Source organism: Ailuropoda melanoleuca, chromosome 12, assembly GCF_002007445.2.
Source record: "Ailuropoda melanoleuca isolate Jingjing chromosome 12, ASM200744v2, whole genome shotgun sequence".
NCBI classification, from domain to species: Eukaryota; Metazoa; Chordata; class Mammalia; order Carnivora; family Ursidae; genus Ailuropoda; species Ailuropoda melanoleuca.
In genome coordinates this window covers 55,922,088-55,948,077 of record NC_048229.1, presented here as the reverse complement: position 1 = coordinate 55,948,077, position 25,990 = coordinate 55,922,088, and the positions used below count along the sequence as shown (strand labels likewise).

Here is a 25,990-nt window from a genome sequence, read left to right as displayed (position 1 = left end):
CGCTGATTCAGATGACAGCATCCCAGCTCCAACCTCGATTCCCCCAGGCCTCACCCCTGTCTCAGTCCCATTCAGGGAAGCAGCGGGGCGTCTCCCCTGAGGGTGGGGGCAGGGAAAGCTGCGGTGAACAGGGGGTGGGTCCTGGAGGCTGGGAGGTGCCCACACAGAAGGGCGGTGACCCTCTTCCGGGAGCAGGCTGGGCCAGCTGGCAGTCCCCTACCTTGGGAGGTCAAGCGGAGACCTACCTTCCAATCTGTGTCCACAGCCAAGAGGAAGGTGTCGGAGTTCTCCTGAGGGAAGGCAAACAGAGGGGCGGCATGTTAGGCCCTGGCTGGCCCGGGGGCTCCGGGGGGCTCAGCCCGGAGCAGACTCACTTGCTGTGCTCCCCAGTCCGTCTTAATGTTGACAAAGGCGACCACGGCTTCCCAGGCAGCAGGCCTGATGGATAAGCGACAAGTCGCTACTCATGTCAATTTTACCTATTAATTTAAAATGTAAAGATGTCCATCTCAGAGGCAGAAAGGGTGAGGTTTACAGAGGCTGACTCACATGGCTGGAAAGTGGGGGGGATCTCTGAAGCCAAATCCTTGCTGTGGGTCACTTTGCTCTGCCACCCCACACACGGTTTTCAAGGTCAGACCACTGGGGCACGACAGCAGAGGCCGGGGCAGGGGTGGCAGAGGAAGGCAGGAAAACCACACCCATGTTAGGGATGGGGAAGCGGAGGCCCACACAGCGAGGGAGGAACTTGGGGCTCTTCCAAGCTCCACAAAGGCTCTGTCTGGGTCTGCGGTTGCTCCCACCTTTCCAGACCTCCCTGCTTTGTGTTCTCTAAGCACAGAGGTCCCCTGCTTTCAGGCTCATTGACACCAAACAGCGGGGGTCTCCGGTGCCCATCCTTCCCGCCGGCTGCAAGTGTGGTGAGGGCAGGAGCACAGCTGGCTCTGCTCTCACCGTAAGTTTGGGCTGGAAGGGGGTCCCCAAACCCAGACAGATCTGGATGCTGACTTTGCAAATGAGGGGAACTCAGCTCAGAAGCACCTGCTGTTTGCAAGGCAGCAGTGATGCGGAGGGGAAGAAGGGGGCTAGAACCCCATGTGCGTGTCCTCTGTGGGTCTGGTCTAGGGAAGGAAACCTCACGGGGGCAAGAGGGGAGCAGCACACGTCCCGGAAAAACAGAGATCCTGGGCCTCTGCCTTGCTTTCTACTGCATCTGTCTAGAAACCTTTCCTCCCCTCCACGTGGCTGTGACAAACTGGGGGGGCCACCTAGCTTCGGAGCCTCAGTGTCCTCGAAGATTAAAGAGAAGCGCGGGGTTAGTGGTCACGCTATCCTTTACGCTCCTGCACTTGACTTTGCACGCCACACAAGCTCCCTAAGGCTCTCCGGAATAAATACACGGATAAATGAGAAAGTCAGATCAGGACCAGGATGTTGTTGGAGGACAGCCAAACAAGGGGTGCGCTGCTAATGCACAAGAAGGAAGACGACCCCGAATCATGGGAGTTAAAAGGAAAAGAATGAAAACCAGAAATTCAGATGTTTTACGGCCAAAATAAGGAAAAGTTCAACCCCCTGCTTTCTGGCAGTTAGGGCGGCGGGGGTGGCTGAGACAATGAGAGCACTGGAGGGTCTCCCACTCAGAGAGGAAAGCCAGGTTTCCTGCGGCTGGGACTGTCCTCTGGCCTCACCTTCTGGCTCCTCCAGGGCCTGGGGGTTCTGTCTGCGGGAGGGCAGCATCCCAGCCCCGTACAAACAGCACAGAGGGCGCAGGTGGCCAGGCCCCTGAGGGAGGGGATGGGGGGCTCTGGGAAGGGGACGGGGCTGCTTCCTGATGAATCCTCTCAAGAAAGATCATGCCCAAGCAGGAAGAGAGACAGGAGAGATTTTTATACTCGAGATCCGAAGGGTGCAGAGAAGGAAGCAGTTTTGTGAAAAACAAAATCAACACAAAGGATGAGGCAGATGATGGCGGGGTGCGCCGTGCGCTCTCAGTGGCCGGGGGTCCCTGGGAGATGGGAAAGCCTCTGGAGGGGCAGGAGCCCCAACCAAGAAAAGCAGGAATAATAGAAGTCAATCCAGAGCTGCAGGAGGTCCTAAAGGAGTGCAGCAACCTTCTGAGACAGACAGGTGGGAGAGAGGGCACAGCTGGGAGGAGGCCCAGGAGTGGGCTGCAGGGGAGGGAGGATGCGGGCTCAGGCATGGGCAGAAGGAGCAACAGTTCCCCAGTGGAGCCCTGGACATGCGTGGTGGCTGAGTCTTCAAAGGCAAGCAAGCCTGAAACGGTGAGAGCGACGGGGGGTAAACATGTGGAACTACACGCCCCTCTTCTGGACTCAAAGAATCTGCACCCAGCAAACCGCAGCAGGTTTAAGAACAGAGGGGACAGACATCTTCCTGCACCGCAGCTAGAAAAGGATAAGGGGGAATGGCCGGGAAAGAAAGAGCCAGAATGGCTTTGGAAGGCCAAGAGTGAGGTCGTGAGCATCTGCAGTGGCCGTGCTGGGAGCACAGAGGTTTTGGGGGGGTTGGGGATGGGGCTGTCAATGCAGATGTGACCAGGTCGACACCATGGGGTTTGTACGGGGCTGAGAGAGAGAGGAGAGAAATAGCCTGGGGCGCGGGGGCTCAGGAATGAAACGCAGACCCTTTGGCAGGGCGGGCACGTCACGGTGCCAACTCTGGTCTGGGTCCAGGTGGGATGGAGTGGGGGACACCAAGTGCAGCAGACAGAAGGCAGAGCCAGGCTGCTGGTCAAAGGGGCCATGCTCACCAAGTCGGGGTGGGAGGCCGGCAGGGAAGGGGCGTGGGGGCATCTCTTGGGGTGCCCTGCGGAGGTGAGGGGTGGGAGAGCCAGGCAAGGATGCACGAGGCCACGGGGCCCTCAGATCTCTGTGCTGTCCGCAGGCAGAGCCTCGGGGCAGCCCCTCCCTAACCCCCACGCCTCAGTCCTTGTGGTGGCGTGCAGGGGTCCCCAAGGGCACCATCTACCCACCAAGCCTCGCAAGTAGGCTGTCTCTGCCTGCCTCAAAATGGGGGGTGGGTTGGGGGAGGAGGGGCTTTTCAGGAAGTTCTGGGAAACTTCCTTCTTCTGAGACGCATCACAATCTGCGGTGAGCCGACCCTCTTCCCTGAAAGCCTTCGGTGTGCAAGGCTGTGCTAAGCCCTGGAGAGAGCGGGAGTAAAACGGACAGGACCTCTGTTAGGGTGTCCATATTAGAGCTGGTATCGGAGAAGACCTCTCTGGGGACGGGGCACTGGATCAGAACCTGAATAAAGTGAGGAACAGTTTGGAGCCAGGTAGCCCCGGTGGAAGAAGCAGCTGGGAACATGACCGGCGGATTCAAGGAAGAGTAGTGGGTCCCTTGGTAGGAGAGGAGGCTGGGGGTTGGGTGCAGCCCTCCTCCTGGGCCTGGGAAGGACTGTGATTGTAGCTCGAGCCAGGTGGCAGCCACCGGCCAGCCTTAAGCAGAAAGTGACATGATGTATTTGCAAAGGCTGTAGGGTAAGGAGAGCACTGGGGAGGCTCTTGCCAGCCCCAGGACAGCAGATGGGGGGCCTTGGAACAGGGAGGGAGGACAGCTAGAAGGAAGGGTGCAGCTCACCAGCTGTCCCCGACCCTTCCTGGGGGCTGCCCCCACCTACTCAGGCCTTGTCTGTTAACCCAAGGTTCGGTCTTGAAGATAAAGGGCAGGACTGCCAGCCTGGTGTGACTGGGCCCCTGGAGCCCCAGCCAGCCATTCTGTCCTAACACGAGGCACTCAGCGGTTCTGGGGCTCAGCTCCTGGCGGGAGGCTGTGAGACGGCAGGGCAGAGACCAGAGTGCCCAAGTTTCAGGGACTGGACTCCTGGCTTCCCAACCCATAAAATGAGGGGTGGGCGGCTCAACAAGCAGAGACCCAGGGTCCCCACACTCAAGGATTCTCCAAGCAGTGGACCCAAAGCTTTTCCTCCAGTGAGGGAAAGGGAGGCTATGCCAGGCATCACAACGAGAAAATGTGGGGTAGAAACAACTCTGGAATCGAACACCCTATGCCCAGGCGGGGACCTTCTGAGACAAAACAATCTCAAATGCCTTAGTCCCACTGCTCCTGACAGCACTGTTGGTCATACTTGCCCTCGGCCCTCAGAAACTTGAAAGGAAAGACAGAGAAGGTCGCAGATGACAAAAGGCCCTGCCACTGCCCAGTGGGTACCGTCCTGGGGTTCCAGGGCCTCCCAGAACCAAGGGTTGAGTATGGCCTCTTTCCCCAATAGCTCTGCGACCTTGCCCGAGTTAACTTTCTGTGCCTCAGTTTTCTCATCACTGCAATGGGAATAACTCTCCTAAAAGAGCCTCTCAGCCTCAAGGACAGCCAAAGCCACAGCACGGTGGGCTGGGCTCAGGGTGGCGGGAGGACTCCAGGCGCGCAGCTCCCCACGGACGGTCCGCGGGCTCCTTGCCATCGGCAACACGGGAGGGAAGGCACGCGGTTTCCTTCTTGGCCACGAGGTGGCGCCCTCCGCCCCAGGACCCGAACGGGCAACTCACCAGCTCGGCGGCGTCCTGGCCCCGGAGCAGTGGCTTCTCCTCAGGGAATCGCAGCTCCTGCAGCCCGGCCATGGTCACGTCGTGGAGCAGGAGCCCTAGGGAGGGAGGGAGGGAGGAGAACGAGGGTTGGGCTCTGCTGCTGAATCTCCCCCGTGTAGAGGAGGACAGCACAAGCCTGGCCGGGCAGGGGCACAAGGGACCACACCCCCGCCCCCCGCTGCCCCCCCATCATGTCCCTAAGTGAAGCCTCAGCGCCGGGCTTCCCAGGGGCAGCGAGGCTTGTCTGCAAGACCCGCCTGTTTAGCTCAGAGGAGGTCATTATATTATTTGCTCTTAAAAGTTAAAACATGTTTAGAAAGAAAGAAAAGAGAAAAAGCACCACAGGTTGATTCTTAAAACACTTTCAAGGAAAATTCTGCATTCGTTGAGATGCAGAGGGATGGGTGTGTGGAAGCCGAATGCAGGCGCAGAAGCAGACAGAAGCCGCCGGTGGTTGGAAGTAGACAGTGGGGTCCTGGAGGGCACAGGGAGGAATAGAACCAAGGGCTGTCCTGGGGGCCTGGGAGGAAAAGCCTGGGTGGAGATGGCCCTGGGAGTGTGCAGGCAGAGGGCATAGTGATGCTGAAAGAGGGGGTGCTGGTCTAAACGTGCCAGCAGCAGGGAGGGATGACCACTCAACCCACAGCCACCAGATGCTAGGGCCCAGGCCCTAAGGGCTGGGTGTCCCCGGGAGACCCCGGGCCTTCAGTCTGAAGCTCAGGAAAGCGTTATATGTGCACATGTGTGCACGCACGCACGCCTGGGCGTGTATATTTGGAGGAGCCGTGGTGGGGGCGGGGGAGGCAGAGACAATGTGTGGAGCCCGGGCCGCCATCCTCCTTGGATTTTATGAGGCATAGATTAGAAGGCACCAAGAGAAAACCTAGCCAAGGAGGTGACTGGAAATCCGTAAAAGGATTAAAATTGGCCAATAAATACGTGAGAAAATATTAAAGCTCACAAGAAGTCAAAGAAATTCAAATTAAAACAAGATTACTATTATTACTATTTTTTTGCCCATGGGTTTGGCAAAGTTGGCAGTGCTGGTAGCGATGCAGAGAAGCCAGCACTTCTCTTGTCCCACTTGTGGGACTTCTTTCTGGAGGGCAGTTTTGCAGAATGAATTACAGTGATTTAAAAGGGCTCAGAGTCTTGGACTCAGCAATCCTCTCCCTGGAAGACATTTCCTAAGGAAACCAGAGAGGGCACCTCATGATTCATCTGTAAGAATGCTCACCACAGTGCCTTCTACAATAATAATAATAATAATAATAATAAACTAGAAAAAGCTAAATGTCCACGAAGAAGGCACCAAACTGTGGGTCAATCACTTGTGAACGATTATGTAATAACATGGGGGAAATGCTTGTGCCCTAAAAATGGAAGAAGAAGTTATAAAACACACAGGCTCATCGAGGTTACAGAATAGGGATAGTCCCACAGATAAGCCGGGAAGGATGTACCCCATCAAGTTTACAGGCATCTTTCCTGGGTGGAGAACTGAAACCGGGGGCTTACAATCTGAAATCTAAAAAAAACAGCATTTTTTAAAGATGATACGAAGATCACCGTCACTTCCTTCTTCTTGCAAGCATTTCACGGCTCTTGAAGGACTTGCCTGTGCTATTTAACTTCACCCTCCAGGGAAGTGAGATGAGGAAACCAAGAGGTTCCGAGGCATGCCCCACGGGGCCAGGCGGTCTTTGGAAATGGGGTCTTTGGATTCCTACTTCGGTCCAGTGCTCCTTCCTCAGCACCCCAGCCGCCTGACCTGCGAGGATGGACCTCTAGCCTTCCTCCCATTTGTTTGTCCTCCCTCAATTCTATTTTCATCTTCTCAAGGGGGAAGCCCTTGGACTTTCTCTTCTGCCCCGGAAGGCGGAAAATCCCACCAGCTGGTTGGTCAGAAGGCGCACCCCAGCCCATCCCGCCCCTGCCCGCCCCCTTCTCGCTCTGGAAGGCCCAGTGACAGCGGAGTTGGCGCAGTGGTTGCCTGGGACCCAAGGGCACGGGGTCTCAGATGGGGCCTATTTCTGTGGCCGACTGTCATGACACTGGGGTGTGGCTCCAGACCTTCCCTGGGCTTCCTTCCCTCCTTTTAGAAGCAGGATGCATCAGTCCTCCAGGGTATTAGGAAGATGGTGCCTCAGGATTACATGGGGGTTCCCCACCTGAGTCTAGTTTGGGGGTTAGATGGGCTGCGGTTGGGCTGGGAGCGGCTGCTCACCCAGGGCCTCGTGGACGGCTGGTGGAGAGCTGCAGAGCCCCCTTGGGAGAGCCCCATCCCCCGGCGGCGGCACGAGGAGGCCGGGCAGGGAGGTCCCCGCACCTCCATGCGTGCTGAAGCCAGCTCTTCCCAGTGGTTTCCGGGGAAACCAGCTAACACAGTGCAGATGGGCTGTATTTTTAGAAAGGCATCCTCTCCCCTCCCCCCTTTCTCTTCCATCCTTTCTGATGTGTGCACACTCATCCATCCCCCTGGGTGGGGAGCTGAAAGAAGGGCCCCATCTTGGAAAACTCTTCCCCCATTAGGACTTTTTTTTTAGCTGCCAGTTTCCCCGAATAACCAACTCGATTAAACACCCTGGCAGCACTGGGGTGTCCCTACCCTCACCCAGGCCTGTTACAAAACCATCCTTCCCAAGCCTGGTGCTCCTGAAAGGGCTGAGAGTGGGCAGTGCAGGGACAGATGGCCGGTGATGGAGGGGGCGGCGGGGAAGGGGGCTGGAGAGAAACCTTATAATCCAGGGAGCTGGAAAACACAGGTGGCCCAGGGCCCAGCAGGTGGTGATGTGGGGCTTCAGAACAGAGACATCCCCACGGGGTGCTGGGATAAAAGGTTCTTCCGAAGCAAGTTATGGTTTAAAACAAAAAGTGGCTAGATGCTAAGTTAAAGGAAAAAGAGGTTCCTTATGAAATCAATCATCGCACACCTTAACTGTACATAATGTTAAACAGCAATTCCATCTCAGTAAAGCTGGGGGTGGGGGAGAGATTGCTGTCAACCCCCTGCAAGGAACCGGGGCTCAGGTGGCACAGGCAGGTGAGGGGGGCAATCCCAGGGGTCTGGGAAGCAACAGTGCTGGCTCCTCTCACCCCACCCTTTTCTCTCCCCTCTAGATACCTGGGTCCCTAAAGGCAACCTAGTGTGTTAGAGCCAAACAAGCCTGGGATTATTCCAGCCCTCCGCTTTCTCAATTTTGGTGCTTAGGCCTGGAGTCATTGGAAGTCTGGCCGGTATTTCTTCTGTGTCACTCACTGCCTAGGTTTATTCGGGGCAAAGCACCGAAAGGATGCTCACCTGCAGAAAGGGGAACCTGAGCGGTCCTCTGCCCACCTCAGAGGCGCATCAGAGACAACGGAAGATTGCGGTACCCATTTGGATGAGACAAAAAGAATTTAACATAGGAGATTAGGGGCTTCCTTTACTTCCTCTGCGTACTTAAGACAACTCTAGAGCTCTTTCCTGCTGTCTTTTGCTAGAGGAGGGACCCATACCTACTGGTAGGGAGGCTACACCGGTGTTTGCCACAGAGGGAAACACGGCCTCTTTGCGTGACACAGACACGTCACTACAAAGGAGATCTGGGAGCGGTGACGGGGCTCCTGAGTGCAAATGTGGGTGATTCTTTAAGGCGAGCTGCATTTCTTTTAAATTACTTTTGGTTCTTGGTTTGTGCTTCTTTAAATGTGATTCTGTGCTGAGGCCTGGGCCCTGTAAACCCTCAGATGTGTTAGGGTTAAAAATATAAGTGATTGGGGCACCTGAGTGGCTCTGTCAGTGAAGCGTCTGACCCTTGATCTCGGCTCAGGTCATGATCTCAGGGTTGTGAGATGGAGCCCCGCCTCAGGCGTGGAGCCTGCTTAAGATTCTCTCTCCCTCTGTCCCTCCCCACCTCTCAAAAAAAAAATTACGTGTGTGTGTGTGTGTGTGTGTGTGTGTGTGTGTGTAAGTGATTACTATGGTCATTCTTGCAACTATTCAATATGTCAGTTAAAACTGGTCAGTAGCAGTTACATATCCTAATAAAACAACTGCTAAATGGAAACACTGCTCAGACAATGGAAGGGGATATTTGGAAATATACTGTGGGGAGCTTTGTTGTCCCAGCAACTGGGGAGCCCTACCAGTGTTTAGTGCCCAGGAGCCGGAGGGGAAAAGGGTGTCATGCGGGGACAGTGCTGCACGATGAAGAATTGCTCCCCACCCCGGAACACCCCTCACTGTCCCACAGGGTGGGACGCAGGAACTGAAGCCGAAGGCAAGACATAAAGAGAGTGAGGTTAGCATGTGCAGGAGAAACCATACAGGTGAACCAGACCTTGCGGGGCAGGAAGAAACTGGACTGTAAGAGAAAAGAGGCAGGACTGTGGAATGGTTTGTATTCTCTCAACTCTAAAAGTGAGGGGGCCTCTGGCAGGTCATGGTCAAGGTCATGGTCCAAGGTGCTCTGTGGCTGTTGCATTCCTCAAAGTCCTGGCTCTAAAGTTCCATTATTACGAGAAAAGCCACAAGTAAATGAAATAAGGTGCAACCAGGAGCGGAGTCCAGCCCTGGGGGAGGGTCTGTGCCCAAAGAATGACAGCCCAGAGGGCGAGGCTGTGACTCACGTCCAAGCCTGTGCACCCAAACGCCTTTCCACCCTTGCTACGCCAGTGCTGCGGTTTGAAAGAATCCCCAGAAACTGGGGGCCCCAGAAATGAGGAATCCCACTTGCAAATGCACTACCTAGGGAACTGAGAACCATACTAGTCTGGCCCCTTCTATCACTCTCCCTGTCCCCATCCTGACCTCAAAAGGCTGGGACAGCACCCGGGGTAGAACCAGGATGGGGACTAGACCTTCCTTCAGCATCCCTGTCTCCCAGATGAGTGCAGGTCCTCCCATCGCAGATCCAGGAAAGGAACCCAGAGCTCATGCTCTTAAGCCCACACTCCACGTATATTCCGCCCCCCGATTGATGCCTGACAGGAGGACACAGGGATAGCACGTTTTCCTGGCCCAACCTTCTAGGTCTTCTCTCTAGTTATGACCCCTGATTTATGCCCAGCCTGAACTAGGCCAGTTCTCCTGTTTTCTCCTTGATTTGGGTCTATGGATCCCCATCACCCCACCACCACTGCCACCCTGACCACACACACACACTCATCTTTCCAGCACATTCCAGCGGGACTGAGGCAGCCATATGCAGATGCTGACACTCATAGCTAAGGAGCCCAGCTAACCCAGTGGGCACGTCCTACCCACAGGAAGCACACGCCTTCGCTCCTGCTGCTCCTTCCAACCAGAATGCCTTTCCCCGTCATATCCCTACATGACACCAAAACCAATCGTTAGTATTTTCTGCTGGCACTTGATACATTTTTGTTGAATGAGATGAATGACGGATTCACTTAGACATCAAAGTATTGAAAGACTGATAGCATTCAGTGTTGGTGGGGAAACAGCACACTTTTATATACCGTTGGTGGGATTATACTGGGCTCAGCTTTATTTGGAGCAGAACTTGGTAGTTTATAAAAATGCAAGGTATCTGTCAACGCTGCAAGTCTGTCTTTAGGTATTTACCCTAATCACAGGACACACCATGAGGCAGTGTGTGCAAGTGTGCACTGTTTGGAACAGCAGAACAGTGGAAACAACCCCAATGAATGTCAGGAGAATGGGACATCTACACCCGGAACACTGTAGCTGTTCAAAATAGGAGGTATTTCCGTATTTCCACTGAAACAGGGAAAGCATTCTAAACTATGCAGTTAAGATAAAAAGGGATATCACAATATTAAGCGTAAACAAACCCATTTAAGCAAAACATATGTGCATCATAAGCATATATATCTATAAATTAAAAAAAAAAAGTCAGGGGCTCCTGGGTGGCTCGGTGGGTTAAGTGTCTGCCTTCAGCTCAGGTCATGATCCCAGGGTCCTGGGATCGAGCCCCAAGGGGGCTCCCTAGTCAGTGGGGAGTCTGCCTCTCCCTCCCCCTCTCCTCCTCCTCCCCACTCGTGCTCTCTCTCACTCTACCTCAAAGAAATAAATAAAATCTTAAAAAAAAAAAAGTCCTCACGTGATTCAGGGGAGCTGTAACCGTGCTCGTCTCTCGGGAAGGATATGGTTCGGAAGATTTTCTTCTACACGGAAGATTTTATCAATCTAAGATATCACTGTACACTCAGAGAAACATTTTATGTACCGACAGAGGAGAAAAAAACACTGCCAATTAAGACATAACCCATCCCCCCCTTAACTTTTTTTTTTTTAAAGATTTTATTTATTTATTTGACAGATATAGGGACAGCCAGCGAGAGAGGGAACACAAGCAGGGAGTGGGAGAGGAAGAGGCAGGCTCAGCGGAGGAGCCTGATGTGGGGCTCGATCCCACAACGCCAGGATCACGCCCTGAGCCGAAGGCAGACGCTTAACCGCTGTGCCACCCAGGCGCCCCCCCCTTAACTCTTTATCTTGAAAGAATTTCAACTTTATAGAGAAACTAGAGAAAAAACAAAGCACGGAAATTTCCCACACACCCTTCACCTGGCTTCCCCTAATGCCATCATACTACGAGCCCGTGACACAACTACAGAAAGCAGGAAATGAAACATGGATATGATGCTGTGAGGTCGTCTCCAGACCTTATATGAATTTCACCAGTTTTCCCAATAATGTCCCATCCAGGATCCATGTTGCATTTAGTTGTCATGGAGTCAGGGACAGTTCTTCAGTCTGTCTTGGTCTTTCATGATGTGACACCTGTGAGGAAGTCTGATCAGTTAAATCTGCAGAATGCCCCTCAGTGTGGGTCAGTCTGTTGTTTTCCTTAGGCTGAGACCGAGGTTATGCTTTTTTTTTGGCAAGAACAGAACAGACACCATGTGCCCTTCTCCCTGCATTCCTTTAGTAAGTAGGTGATATGAGTCTGGTTTACTGCTGGGGATGCTGACCTTGATCACTTGATTAAGGGAGTGTCTGCAGGTTTCTCTAGTGTAAAGTTACTATTTTCTCTTTGTAATTAATCAGTACCTTGTGGGAAGATACTTTGAGACTATGCAACCTCCTGTTTCTCATCATACTTTCCCCGACTAATTGTAGCAGCCATGGATGATTCTTGCCTACAGTTATGACTGTCGTATTTTAAGGACACTTTTCTATTTCTATCATCCCTTCTACATGTATTAATTGGAGTTCTCCTGTGAGAAAGAGCTGTCCTTTCTCCACCGTTTACTTATTTATTCAATTACTTGTTTCCGTCAGTACGGACTCATGGATAGTCATTCTACTCAATGGGTTATAATCCATTGCTATCATTATTTCACTGTTTAAACTGTGTCAGATTTGGCCATTAGGGGTGCAGCCAAGTTGGGTTCTTTTACTGCACACGCATTACTTTTTGAGTAGTTTCTAACTCTCTGATCCCTTATGATGTTAAAAACTCATTTCATGTTTTCTCTGCCTGAATCCTGGAATCAACCACTTCTCCAGGGAGCCCAGTCTCCTTGGATTGCAGGATGCTGTTTAGAAACCAAGTTTCGGGCACTAGGGATGCTCATTGCCACTGGGATGCCTTTGTTCTAGGCAGTCTCCACAGGCAGTTAGGATATGTATGTAAGTGTATAACACACACACTCCTACATCTATCCATCTATGTGTGTGCGTGTACAAATCTCAAACTTATACCGATATCTTTAATTCCAATTCAACACCAGTTTCTTTTTTTTTTTAAGAAATATTTAGTTTTAATTTTTTTAAAGTAGCCTCCACACCAAATTTGGGGCTTGAATTCAAGACTCTGAGATTCAGAGTTTCATGCTCCAAAAAAAATTTGTGTTTCCAAATTCCCCTCCTTTCTTTGCTTGTAATTTTTTCTGCCATGATAAGAAATCTGGCTCTCATTATCTATAATATTTCTGCTTATTTGTTCATTCCTCGTATATGAAGTAATTTTATTTTTTTAAGATATTATTTCTGTCAGATAGAGTGAAAGACAGCATGAGTGGTAGGGAGGGGCCTGACATGGGGCTCAATCCCAGGACCCTGAGATCATGACCTGAGCCGAAGGCAGATGCTTAACCGACTGAGCCACCCAAAGTAATTTTAGAACTGCTGCTCGTATAATGAGCTCTTGTTGTTCAGAACTTTTTGTGCTTACTTTATCTGTTTTTAGTACTTTACTCTTTTAGACTCATACCCAGATTTTTTTTTCTTTTCAATGATTTTTTATTATATTATGTTAGTCACCATACAGTACATCCCCGGTTTCCGATGTAAAGTTCGATGATTCATTAGTTGCGTATAACACCCAGTGCACCATGCAATACGTGCCCTCCTCACTACCCATCACCCATACTCAGATTTTTAAACCTTTTGCTTGTTTGTTTGTTTGCGGAGGGGAGAAATGTGGGGAGAAGCAGAGGGAGAGGGACAGAAAGAATCTTAAGCAGGCTCCATGCCCAGCGGGGACCCTGAGTCATGACCTGAGCTGAAATCAAGAGTCAGATGTTTAACGGACTGAGTCACCCAGACGCCCCTAGACTCAGATTTATAAAAGCATCTATCACTTGTAAATTAAAAAGGAACATATGCATGAAATAAATTCTGTAAGGTCTTCCTAAAACTTCTCTACATTTAGGGTCCAATGCCCTTGAATCACTGCCTCGAAGTTCTTGCTGCCCAAGTGTTTTCCACGCAGTCCCTGCTCCTCCGACATCAGCATTTGATGTCAGGGCTCCGCTGTCTTCTCCAGGATTTCCCTCCCAGCCGGGAACTCCGAGGTGCGCGAGGAGGCAGCAACGGCAGTGCTGCTGAGCCCATCTCACCGACACAGACTGCATTTTAGACGTTCAAGTATGAAAAAGACATGCGTCTCAGAGTTGACATAACAGAGCTCTTTCATAAAACTTCCTTCTCCTCAGGTTCAGCAGCACTGTGGAAGCTCTATGTCTGGGCTCAACATGGCTCCAGGGATGAAACACAGACATAATAAACCTCCAAACCACAGACCAGGACCAAGGAGAGATGGAACTAGAACACGTTCCACATGGGCAGATGCTTCAGGGAACCAGTGAGAGAGTCCCACTATGGCAGAGACTACTGTCCGCCAATATCTGTTCTCCCCTTCTTCCTTAAGAATAGATCCCTACGCTTTCCTTTTTTTAAAACTTGGTATTCATTCATTCATTCATTCATTCATTCAATTGAAGTATGCTCTACACCCATCCTGGAGCTTGAACTCACGACCCTGACATCAAGGGTTGCACNTTCTTCCTTAAGAATAGATCCCTACGCTTTCCTTTTTTTAAAACTTGGTATTCATTCATTCATTCATTCATTAAATTAAAGTATGCTCTACACCCATCCTGGAGCTTGAACTCACGACCCTGACATCAAGGGTTGCATGCTCTACTGACTGAGCCAGGAGCCCCCCACATCCCTACATTTTAGATGGGCAGGTGGATGACGGGAATAAAACTTATTTATGACATGACAACATTCTGCCAGTAAGATGTAAATGGAAGCATGTGATTTAAAGGGAGGTGACATGCCATTCTTCATTCCATCCTCCTTCCTGCTGGCTATAATATAGATGCAATGGTGGGAGCTTCAACAGCCATTTTGGACCCTGAGGCCGGATACTAAGGAGTCTGGGTACCTGAGAATCATGAAGCTATGATTCTGGATGGCCTATCTTCAGACGCTGTTCATAAAAGAGGGAAATATACTTTTATCTTGTTTAATGTTCTGTTATCTTAGGTTTTCTGTCCCATTCTGTTGAAACTATCTAAACGTGGGGCATTTTTCTTGGAAGCCCACCCTAACATGCTGAAGAAGCGGGAAGCAACAGGAGGGAAAAGGGCTTGCCAGGGGAAACCAGAGGAACGCTAGAGCTCAGCCTGAACATGCAGCTTCCTCTCTCCTGTGGGCAGCATAATCCATGAAGCAATCCTCTCCGTTTGCTCTTCAACAAGTGAGCCAGCCCTGCTGCCCCACCCCTCACAGGCTGGCAGTAACTGCAGAGATGGGTAACCATGACCTGCCTTAATTAGCTAAAAAGCCCGGTTTGGCATTTTTTGCCACACATTCTCAAGGTTCTTTAACACCAGTGCTTCAATTCAGCTGTGTATCTGCCTCATTTGGCAAGTTTCCCAGAAACAAAGATATACTTGTCCTGGATCTTCGTGCAAGATCTAAAGAGGTAAGCTAAGGCAACAAGGCTTATCCAGCTCAGAGGTCTGCAATATGGTCTGAATTAAAGAGGCAGTAAGAAGCTTTCTTGCTGGGCATTTTTGGATCGGAAGCCCCGATCCCTCTGCAATGCCGTCACGCATTAGTGTTTTCAGGAACAGCCTTCACCCAGCAGGGGAGGACTCCCTCCACGCGGCTCCCAGAGTCTTCCCGCCTGAAACACAATGTCTCCAGAAGGCGCCGTGTTGGGACCCACTCAGCACCCAGGCCCCCTCTACTCCGGAATGTGGTTTCTGTTTGGGAGACATCCCCCTGCTCTATTCTCAATCCATGTGCTTCAGGCGGGGAGAAGCACAGCTCCAGGCCCGGCCACGTGGCTCGGGCGGAAGTCCCTCACGCGGTCACTGATTCGCCAGGTATTGGCTGAGCACCTATGTCCCGGGCACTGTTCCAGGCACTGGAGATGAACTACTGACCATTACAGACAACACGTCCTACCTTTGTGGAACTTTCTCGTGGAGGCTGCAATCAACAAGCCTGAGTAACCACATGGTGTCCGATGTGCCAAGCTGACAGAGGAAGCGGCGACAGATAAGGGCCTGGACGGCGGGGTCGCGGGCCTGAGGTCTGAGCCGGCCCGCGGAGGTGAGGGAGAGGGCCCTGCGGATGTGGAGGGGCTCTCAGGGCAGAGAGAGGGGCAGGGGCTACGAGGCGGGCGTTTGCCTGACGCGTGCAGGTGCGTGCAAGGAAGCCAGCATGGCTGCAAGGCCCTGGGGACAAAGAGGGCAGGGCAGGAGGATCAGACCGTATTTTGCCTTGAATGCTGTGAGAAGAAAGCGGTTCTTCTCTGAGTGAGGGGCCCCGGAGGGTTCTGGCACTTTAAAGACTCCTTCCACCTGCTCTGTGTGGAGCAGACATGGGGGCGGACGCAGGGAGACCAGCTGCGAAGATCCAGAAGAGACTCATGGCTACAGTCAGGTGGAGAAGTCTTTGGATTCTGGGTGCGTCCTGCAGGCACAGCTGGTGGGAGCTGTGGGCCATCAGACGTGGGGCAGGAGGGAGGGACAAGAGTCAAGGGCGACGGGTTTTGCTCTAAGCTACTGGAGGAAGAGAGCTGGGAAGAAGAGGCTGGGGGGCGGCTTGGGGACAGGTTTGGCCTGGTCGGGTAGAGCTGCACATGTCTGGGCTGCTGACATCACTGCAGAGAGGGCGCCTAAACTCATGAGACCAGATGGGGCCAGCCAGGGGGGGAGTGAGCCCAGAGAAAGGAAAGGAGGGGGAAGCAGGTGCGGGGCAGGACAACGGCGGTGGGAACCCTGTGGACGCAACAGAGGGCCTGGCCTCAGAGACGTGCCAGGCAGGGAGGGCTGCGAGTTCCAGTCAGGGCCAGGCCTTCGCTGGTCTCCTTGGGGAAGAGATGCTCTTTCACCAAGGTGATGAGGACGATGGTCTGTGGGCCCGCAGCCACCTTGCCATCTCGAGGCAGGGCCTGACTTAGAACCAAACCAACCCAAAGAACTGAACAGGCAGGAGTGGGGGTGGAGGGGGAGAGAGAGAGAGAGAGCCTGGTGGCCCCATGTGCCCTGGGTCCACCATGCTGTACAGACACCCCCTAATCCCCTCTGTGTCACTCTACATTCAGTTTCTGCAACGAGGGTCCTTACACAACATCTAGGGTCTTCTCTCCCACGTGGCCCGGCACCGACCCATCTGTCTGGCACTCACACAGGGGCAGCCAGGCCCGGGTGTGGGATCGGAGGGCTCATGGCCTTGGAGGCAGGACTTCCCCTCCACACTCGAATGGCAACATCACAGTCCACTCTAGGTGCTCAGGGCTTTTCCAGCCCAGCACCTCTTGGGGCCTACCGTCCTCCTGGATGACCACTCCAGATCGCAAGGGACCTCCGGGCCACCCCCGACCACTACAGCCCCCTCCACCCTAGGATGCTGGCAAACACTCCAGCTGGCCGGGGCTTTGGGAGCACTGGGCCGAGAGCTCTCACCGTAGGCATAAGGGAAAGCACGTGCGAGGGCTCAGGGTGGGACAGACAGGATTCTCCAGGCAACCCAGTGGACAAGCAGCCAGCCTCCCTGTTCCACTCTCAGGCCCCAACAGGCCATCTCTACTCCTGAACACCAACATGGGAAAGACTGTTAAAAGCCCCTCTGGCGCTCACAAGCCTGGCCCCTGGAGCAGAGCAGCCTGTCAGGAAACGGTCTCAGGTGCAAAGAGTAAGATCCTGGCTACAAACTGCGTACTTGGCTATGGGACCCCCCTCCCCCCATCTAGGGAGATGACAGACCAGAAACAGTCCCCCTGGGAGGCTGGGGTCCCCCCATCACACCTGCCAAAGATGGGGTACATCACCAGGCATGCAGCACTTGCCCCGCCACATCTGTCCCAAAAGGTGGACTGAAAAAGCACTCAGGTCCTCAAAGGTATTTGTTCTGGGGCTTAAGATGTACGATCGTTCTGGCCAGAGTGCGCATATCATCTGCAGTTTGGACTTCCGAGCACTGATCGCAACGAGCGCTGTCACCACGCAGAGACCAGGTTTGAGTCAACACTCGTGTGACCCGCTTCTGCTTATAAAACAGCACCTCTGTGTGCTCGCAGCGGACCCTGCCGGCTCAGCCCAGGTCACATGGCTGGGGCTGATCAGAACCAGGTTTCCAGACCCCAGCCCCAGCCCGTGCTGCCAGCTTCAAACAAGACCCATTCATTGTCTTATGGATCTGGATGTCGGAAATCCAAACTCCACTGCACTGGGCGGAAATCAAGGTGTTAGCAGGACCATTCTTCCCCTGGAAGTTCTGGGGGAAGAATCTATTTTCCTGCTTTTTCCAGCTTCTAGAACCCTGTTCCTTGTGCTCCTTGACGGATGGCCCATCCTCCACCTTCAAGGCCAGCAGCGTGCAAGGGAAGAGTCCTGCTGCAGGTGTCCGCTCACCTTCTTCCGTGCCCTGTGGTCGAATCTCCCTTTGCCTGCCCCTCATAAGGAAACACGTGGCTGCATTTAGGGTCCACCTGGCTATTCCAGGAGAAGGACCCCATCTCAGTGCCTTAACTTAATCACGCCTGCAAAGTCTCTTGCCCTATAAGGTAACATTCATAGGGTCTAGGGGTTAGGATCTGAGTATCTTTCAGGGCCATTACTCAGCCTAGCGCACCCCCCCTTCCCCGTGGTCTTGCAGTCCTTAGGGGTGTCAGACTTGTTCACTGTGCCCCCTTCCTGGACTTCCTCCTCCCGACACTTACAGAAAACCGACTGCAACATCCACCTTGAAGGACTGCTCTGCCCTCAAGTTTTCCAAGAACACCCCCCCTCCATAGCACTGGGCTTTAGCTCTCCCTCAGAGTCCCCATTTCATCAGAATCCCAGCACTTAGCACTTTCCCCTCTGCATTTGTTCATTTTTAGTTTTTAAAAATAGACCTTGAGTTTCATGTAACACACATTCACTGAGAAAAGTCAGAGAGACACAAAAGAGCAAAAAGAAGTAAAAAGCACATAGAAACCCTACTCGCCAGAGGAAACCACCGTTAACATTTTTACTTATGCTCTTTCATCATTTTCCACGGCTGATCAACATGCTGAAAAAGGGTTTTTCTAAACACAAAAAAACCACATTGTTTTGAAACATATTTTTGGACTCTGGAGCCAGATATCCTGGTTCAAATTCCAGCTAGCCACTTACCATCTGTGTGACCTTTGGAAAGTTGCTTAACCTCTCTGTGCCTCAGTGGCCTTATCTCTAAAAAGGAGGAAATACTAGCGCATCCCTCCTAGGGTTGTTAGGATGATAAATTAATGAACAGAAAGCGCTCAGGGCTGTGCCCGGCACATGGCAAATGCCATACAAGTCTGAGCTGTCACCACTGTTATTGTTATTAGATATGTAAGCGAATGTCTGTTCAGGTGGCCAAGTCACCTTTGGTGGCATAATTTGCAGCTGCGGGGGTTCCCTGGTATGACGGTACTCGCATTCATTTAACTCTGCTGTTAGGCATTGACATTGTTCCAGTTTTTTTCCTTCTATAAACAACTACGGGATAAACATCCTTGAACAAACACCTCTGCACACATCTTTATTTGTTCCTAAAAATTCAACTGCTGAGTCACAGATCACACATAGTTTTAAACTTCTGATACATCACTGCCAACTTGCCCTTCATAAAAGTTGCACTGTACCCTGCGCATGCGCGGGGGGACTGCGCCCTCCCCTCCGCACACCCCCTCCCCCCTCACCTGGGCCCTGGGTCTATGCTGAAGTCCCTCCCTCCCGCAAACCCGCCTCCTTCCCCGTCCACGTGTCCCCCGTACCCACGCTGCAGCACCCCCCTCCAGAGAGGCGGTGAAGTTTGCTGAAATGGATGAACTGGAGATGAGGTTTGGGGATCCTATTTTCAGCCTCCTGGGATAAATCTATGCTTCTCATTTTCCCCCACATGTAAAATGTGGGTCAACACACCTGCCAAGAATCAAACGCTATTTAAAGGTAGTCTATGAAATCGTGTGGGACTACATATTCCGTGCGTTAAAATGACACCAAAATCCCAGACGGAACAGGCAAAAGTTTGGTTTTTTTATCACACATCGAGTGATTAAATTTTGGATATTTTTAAACCATCTCCAGCATCTAATATCAAGGCTCCCAAGGGACCACACCAGAACCCCAAATCTGCCGTTTTAGAGCTCTCCCTGGACTCCAGACCACCCTGGAGACATACTGTTTGAGTGCAAATGCACACCAGCCATCGCCTCCCTGTTTGCACGAAGACTGATGCCCCACTTTCCCACGCCACACTAAGAAACAAAAAAGCACCCAGCTACAAAAGGCACCAAGAGCCTGCCCTCTGAGCACTGTACCAAGCTTGTGTGTGGGCATGGCAGTGTACTGGGCTCCTTCTCACAGTGCTCATGAGGGAGGGCCCTTATTCCCCTTTTGCTGATCAGGAGACTGAGGCTCAGAGAAATTAAGAATTTTCTGAAGCGCTGAGAAAAAGAGAGGAGACCCTGACATTACATCCTCTGGTCACCAGACCCCTGCCCTCCCTACACTTCAAGACACTGAGGGCGTCTGGAAAATGCTGGCCACCACATGCATCAGTCACCCGTGAGACTTCCTAGAACGGCCCCCATCGCCCACTTCTCTCTGCAACAAAAAGACATGCTCAGGCTGGGCAGACAACCTATGGACATCCTCCCAGCCCCACAGGTGAGGGGCACCCGGTTTTCCACACCTGATGTCAGAGCTGTGATGTCACTCCAGATGCCATGCCCCAATTCGTCCCACGTGATAGGAACCTGAGGTCTTAGCAGAGTCCCCCAGGGGTACATCTCAGGGAGATCTGGGTTGTGTGGACAAGCCAGAGAAGGAACTGGAAGATTCTAGAAGAAGAGACCCCAGGACACTGAGGAGCAGCTCGGGAACATCAGCCCTACAACTGCCATTTGCTGACCGCCTGCTGGACACTGCACGCAACATTCATGCACGCTCTCACAGCTCACTGCTGAAGAACACAACCAGGCAGGCACTGTGATGATCCCATTTTACAGATGGGAAAAATGTAGGGCAGCTCGAAGACTGGCCCGAAGCCAGGCAGTCTAAACACACAGGATGACTCAGGGCTCAGGACTCAGGTCTGACGCTGAGGTCCACCTCTTCCCAGATGTACGAAGAAGGGACTGACCTCACTGGGAAAATGGGCATAATAACAAACGGGAAGAATGTGAAAAATATAAACAGCTAGAGAAACAGGAATTCAGCACAGGTTTAATGAAACAATTCCCTAATGCTGACATGGGGGGCAGGGAGCTGCAGGTCTCTAAGAAATTATCCTGGAGACTATCGGATGGGTGGGCTATGTGTGCCTGGACTCAGTGGACAATTATGGGGCACTTGCTGTATGCCACCAAACTGGGCACCGCACTGACCTTGACCTGTTCAGCATCCAACGGGAGAGATGGGTCAAAATCTCACAGATGCATGTGAGCAGGAATAAGGTGGGGTAGGGACAGAACCAAACTTCCTAGTGGCCAACCAGCTGGGGGGGGGGGCTTCTGCATTATGGGAACAGCAAGATCAAGGAACCAGAAGGAAGATGAAGCCCAAGAGGTGCCACCAGGGCCAGGCCCCTCACCTGTGCTACCTCCGCGAGTCTCACGCCGACCCTCAGAGGAAGGGGTCAACAGTTCCATCTCTAAGATGAGAACACTGAAGTCAGAGAGGTTAAGCAAGCTGTCTGAAATCACACAGCTGGCCTGCAGTAAGGTTGGGATTTGAACCCCTGTCTGTGGGACAAAGAAGAGGACAGGAAGGAGTTGGGGGGGGGTATGGCTACAAAGACCACAAGGCAGAGACTGAAGGGATGCCCTGGCTCCCAGGGCCTGGTGAGAAATGCAAGGGGGGCCTGTGACCCACGACAGTGCCCATGGGGATCTTGTTCCGGGGGCTTAAAGAGTCTGCCGGAACAGGGCAAGCCTGTCTGATGAGGCAAAAGGGGCCCTGACCCCAGTACTCAGGAGATAATGGCACACTGCGCCAGGGACCCCAAAGCCGGACCTCCACTGGAGCCCCCACACGGGCCTCCCCAGAGCATTCTTTCTCCAGGCCCTTTTGGGGCCAAAGAGGAGAAGGGGAGGTTCCAGAAGTTCTGTCTTCCATGTAGGGCTCTGAACACCCAGGGGCTTGTAAAAACTTCCCTCAAGGGCGTGAGGAAGTGCAGTGGCCTGTGCCATTCCCTTTGAAGTCCGTGGGCTGGCCTGCCTCAAGTGAGCTCTATGAGGAAAAGCTGGCTGGGGAGGGGAGGGGAGGGGAGGGGAGGGCAGGCCAGCCCCCACCCCCTCGGGCCAACTAACAGGGCTCACATGGGGCACCACTGAGGCCCTGGCCAGATTTTCCAGGGCTTCCCGTGTTGGTGAGCCTGTCATGAGCCGCAGGTGAGTTAGGTCTCACAGCCTGAAACCTCACCACATCTCGTTCCTCCCTGCTCCGGGCCCTCCAGCCACCGCGTCACTCCCAGGGCCTGTATGTATCAGCAGGTCCCTCCAGCCGCAGCCTGGAACGCCACCTCTCTCACCAGTAATAGAAATTCTGTCATTTAGGGTCCAGTTCAAACACTGCCACGTGCTCAAATCCTGCCACGTGCTCAAATCTCTCTGCTCCCGTCCAGCGCCCCGACTCAGACTCCAACCTGTTTCCTGAGTGCACCCCCCCACTGGTGCCCCCTTCCCTGTCTTGTAACAGGGTTCCAAGCAGTTTCAGTCCTGGAGGTCAGGAACCAAAGCCTTCCAGGTGCCGGAGGGCTCATACAGGACTCCCCTTATCCACCCAGGACACACTGACGAGCGCCTCCACCGCTGGGGCCCTGGGGCTGGGGGAAGGGGATCCATGATGTTCCCTTTCTAGCCCCCTTCCTCCTGCCTGAGTGTCTCCAGGACCTCATGCCTGAGAGGGCTCTCCCACCTTCCAGGCGCCAGCTCCCCCGTCCCTGTTCTCTTCCCTGCCTCCACTTCTGGGCATACCCAGTGTCCTCTGTTGATCTCCAGCCACAGCCACCTGGAGGTGGTTTCCAGCGGGGCTCCAAGGCTGAGGGTCCCCCGTCGACTGGGTCCCATCTGGTTTCCCACTTCTCAGACCACCTGGCCTCTACTCCCAGGAAGAAACTTCTCCTGCTAGGGAGAGCCGCTCAGATTGTCACGGGGAGCCGGAAATAAGAGGCCTTTGGCAGGGGTCCTGGTGGGAGCCCAGAGAGTTCCTTTATAGGGGACGGGGGACACTGACTGGAGGGCAGGGGCTTTGAGGTACCCTTCGGTGACCTGACTAGAGCTGGCTAGTCGGAGACTCCAAGGGGCCGCTCCCCTGACCCGCGCTCCCGCTGGCGGGACGCCGGCCCATGGACTGGAGCGGAGCCAGGCGGAGCACAGCCCCACGTCCTCTCCCGCGGCCGGGCTCCGCACAGGAACAGAGAGCGCACAAGCTCGGAATCAGCTGGCATCCGCACCCCCTCCTCCGGCTCGAAAGCGAGCCGCCCCAAACCACCGCCGGCGCCCGGGCTCCCGCTCGAACTCGGAAAGTAGCGGGCGGCGAGGGCCGCGCCCCGGGGCGGCCGCGGGGCAGGGCCGGCGGTACCTGTCAGCAGTTCGATCTTGTGTCCCAACAGCTTCATCTCCGCGCTGCGGCGTCGGGGAGCGCGCTCGGCCAGGCCGGGAGAGGAGCGCGGGAGGCGAGGAGCGAGGCAGCAGGAGAGCCAGGAGCGAGGCAGGCGGAGCTGCCCGGAGCCAGGAGCGCTCTCACCGCCTCCTTCGCCGCGCTCCCCCCCAAAACGGGTTAAAAAAATCCACCAATTGCACGACCGCGCACCCCTAAAAGGCGCGCGCCGCCACCTGGTCGGGGTGAGCTCCGGGAGGCGGAGGGAGCGCGCAGGGTGGGTGCGGGTGACACTCTCGGCGGCGGCGGGCGGGGGGGCCCCGGCTCCTGTCGCCCTAACAAAGAAGCCGTGCCGCCCGCTCCTCCCCCACCGCGACACCCGGGGGTCCCCGCGTCTGGCTGAGAAGGAGGGAGGGGGCGCCGCCCTCGTAAGCAAAACATGGCCTGAGCGAGGGGGCGCGCAGTTCGCGAGCGTCGGGGCCCGCCGGGAGGCGGCGCCGGGTGGGGGGGCTGGCCGCAGTCGCCGCGGCAAGGGGAGAGGGGGAGAAGGGCCGAGGGCGCAGCCGACTCACCGAGGGTGATGTGAGCGAGACAGACTCGCAGGCGGGAAGCCGGGCCTCGGCCGCCNNNNGGGTGGCCGCGCCCCAGGCGGTCCTGGGCGCTCGGCTTCCGCCTCCTGCCGCGGCGGGAGCGCCCGGACGGCGAGCCTAGCGGAGACCCCGTGCGGCGCCGCACGCTGCTCTCCTTCCGCGGGCGTCCGGGGGAAGGGGGCCCAACCGCTCGGTGTCGGCGGGGTGCGGTGGAAGGCCCCCGCCCGCCCCTCCGGTCCCCCTGTGGCCGCGCGGCGTCGGGCTCCCGGGGAGGGGGAGGCCTCTGCGTCCGTCTTTGTTTACATTCCCGAGGAGAACCCCAGCGGGCGGCGGGGACAGCAGCCTCCACCGTCCGCCCCTGCCGCTCGGCCCCACCCGCTGCCGCCTGGGAGCCAAGCGGGAAAAACCCCGGGACAGGGGGTTCGGAAAGAACCTGGTGCTCAGGGGCCTTGGAGCCTTGTGCAGTCTTCAGAACCCCAGGGTTTCCTTGGGGGAACTCGTGGGGAGTGATGGTCTCCAGGTAAAGGTGTTCTGGGCCCCCAGGGTCCCGCTCAGAGTGTCGGGGTCTCTGCTCTCCTCAGGGAGGGGAACTGCCCCAGCCTTGTCTTCCTCAGGCTCACTCTGGCCTGGCCCAGTGACGTTGCTCTCACCTGTCACCCCAAATGAGGCAGCGCTAAAGTCCCTAGGTGGAGTCCAACTGTAGGGAGAATGGAAATCTGATGACCTGAAAGAATTTACTTGGGCAAGACAGCTCAGAACAGTGCTCCTCTGACCACGGTTCCGTGGAGACCCTGCCAGTGACCTTGGTCAGGGACCTCCCTCTCCCGGATTCCAGCCTATTCTGTGCCGATCGAATGAGTTGGACCAGTCATCCCGAGGTCCACGATGACATTTGGTGGGAGGTCCAGAAGATCCTGCATACCCCCTCCCCTTTGCCTGGGCTGGCTTGCGGTAAGGTCCTGGCTTTCCCTCAGCTCCAGGCTGCCATGGCATTGAATTAAGTGACTCACCCGTCTTAAAGAAGCTGGTAAGATTTGGCTGCCTGAGATGGGGTGCATGCTCCTGCTTGGGGTACAGTATATAAACCACATAGAAGGCAGCAAGCTTGGGTTCTCCTTACAGCCCTGGGGCTCACCTTGGGGAAATCCTGCCTCTCACTTTCCATCTTTGTAAAGGGGATAGGGGAGGTTGGTGGTGACAGTGGACCTGTGTGTCCAAAGCATCCAGGAGACTGTGGTTCTATGTATACAAGTCTGGAGCCAATCCTTAAGAGCACAGGCTGGTTCTCTAATTTCCTGGCGTGTGATGTCCAGCAAGTTACTTACCCTCTCTGCGCCTTCATGACACATTCTGAAATTGGGGTGTTGAAACTTCAGAGGGTTCTTGTAAGAATTAAGTGACGGATCATAAAGAAAATACTTAGTGTAGTGTCTGACATGTGGTTTAAGTGTTCACTGAATAGTTGCTGTTATTGATGATTAAATTGTTATTATTTTATTAGAGATTCAGCCTTCCCTGAGTTCTACCCTTTTCAATAAATTCAGACCTAGTCATCAACAAAACTAATTGTGGATATTCTAGTAACATAATTCAGGAGGCCTAGCCTGTTCTGAATTCCCTGGGGGGGGGGAGGAACACAGGCCCCAGAAGGATCTTAGGGCTGCCTAACAAAAGCTTTGACACTATGGCATGTCTGTCTGTGTGCAGAATGGCATCTGCCATGGCCTTGAACTGATATGCACAATTCTCAAGGCTCAGGTAATTCACGAACCCCAAGCAAGCATTCACGTGGGTCAGGTTGCAGGTCTGGACCCTTAAAAGCGGACACTTAATAGATGGTGAAGAAATGCAACTGTAAGAACCCCCACAGGTGCTTAGCTTGAGGAACCAGCAGGTAGAGGGGGCCCTGGCCCCTTCTGGAGGAGACAGTCAGTCATGCCAGGAAAGGAGGAGTCCCTGCTGAGTCAGCAGAAGGGCCAGCCCTCAGTCCCTTCTGCTCTCGGGCTCTCTTCATGTTTAACACCCGAGCAGGAGGCAGTGCTGTTTGAGGACAGGCCGGATGGAGGGCTTTGAACAGAGGAAAGCAGAGTGCCGCAGAGGGCCAAGCTGGTGGCTGGGACGGGGTTGCTCTAAGACGTGTCCCCCTCTTGCTCCTAATTACCTGAAAGGTGCTGCCTAAGTCACTGCCTTTGCTGGACTTCCCCTTTGCCAGCTGTGAAATGGGCAGGAGACCGGCCTGCATCTCCGCTGGAGACGGGACACAGCCTTTCCGAAGATCCCTCTGAGCCTTCGTTTCCCCATCTGGAAATTCTGGGCAGTTGCAGGAAAGAGAGCCTGACACCGGCTAGTTGAAGCAGAAAAGGGCTTTGATAAAAGGAGGGCGGGCAGCGCTGGCGATCTCAGAGCCAGGCCGAACACTGCAGCGTTGGTCTGGTGTCAAAACCGCCACTGCCATCCCTGGGCACAGCCACTGCAGCTGGCGCCACCCGTGGGCAAG

At 54.1% G+C, this 25,990-nt stretch overlaps 1 protein-coding gene across 1 annotated transcript in view; it reads right to left on the bottom strand.

Moving 5' to 3' along the window:
• Positions 1-23,163, bottom strand: part of NDRG4 (NDRG family member 4) — a 39,108-nt gene extending 15,945 nt beyond the window's left edge. Inside the window, exons 1-3 of the mRNA XM_034639030.1 lie at positions 22,886-23,163; positions 4,532-4,626; positions 246-290 (exon numbers count right to left, since the gene is read on the bottom strand). Of these exons, the coding sequence (XP_034494921.1) occupies positions 246-290; positions 4,532-4,626; positions 22,886-22,922 (177 nt within the window). The 5' untranslated portion in view covers positions 22,923-23,163. The remainder of the gene's footprint in view (positions 1-245; positions 291-4,531; positions 4,627-22,885) is intronic.
• Positions 23,164-25,990: the final 2,827 nt, after the last annotated feature.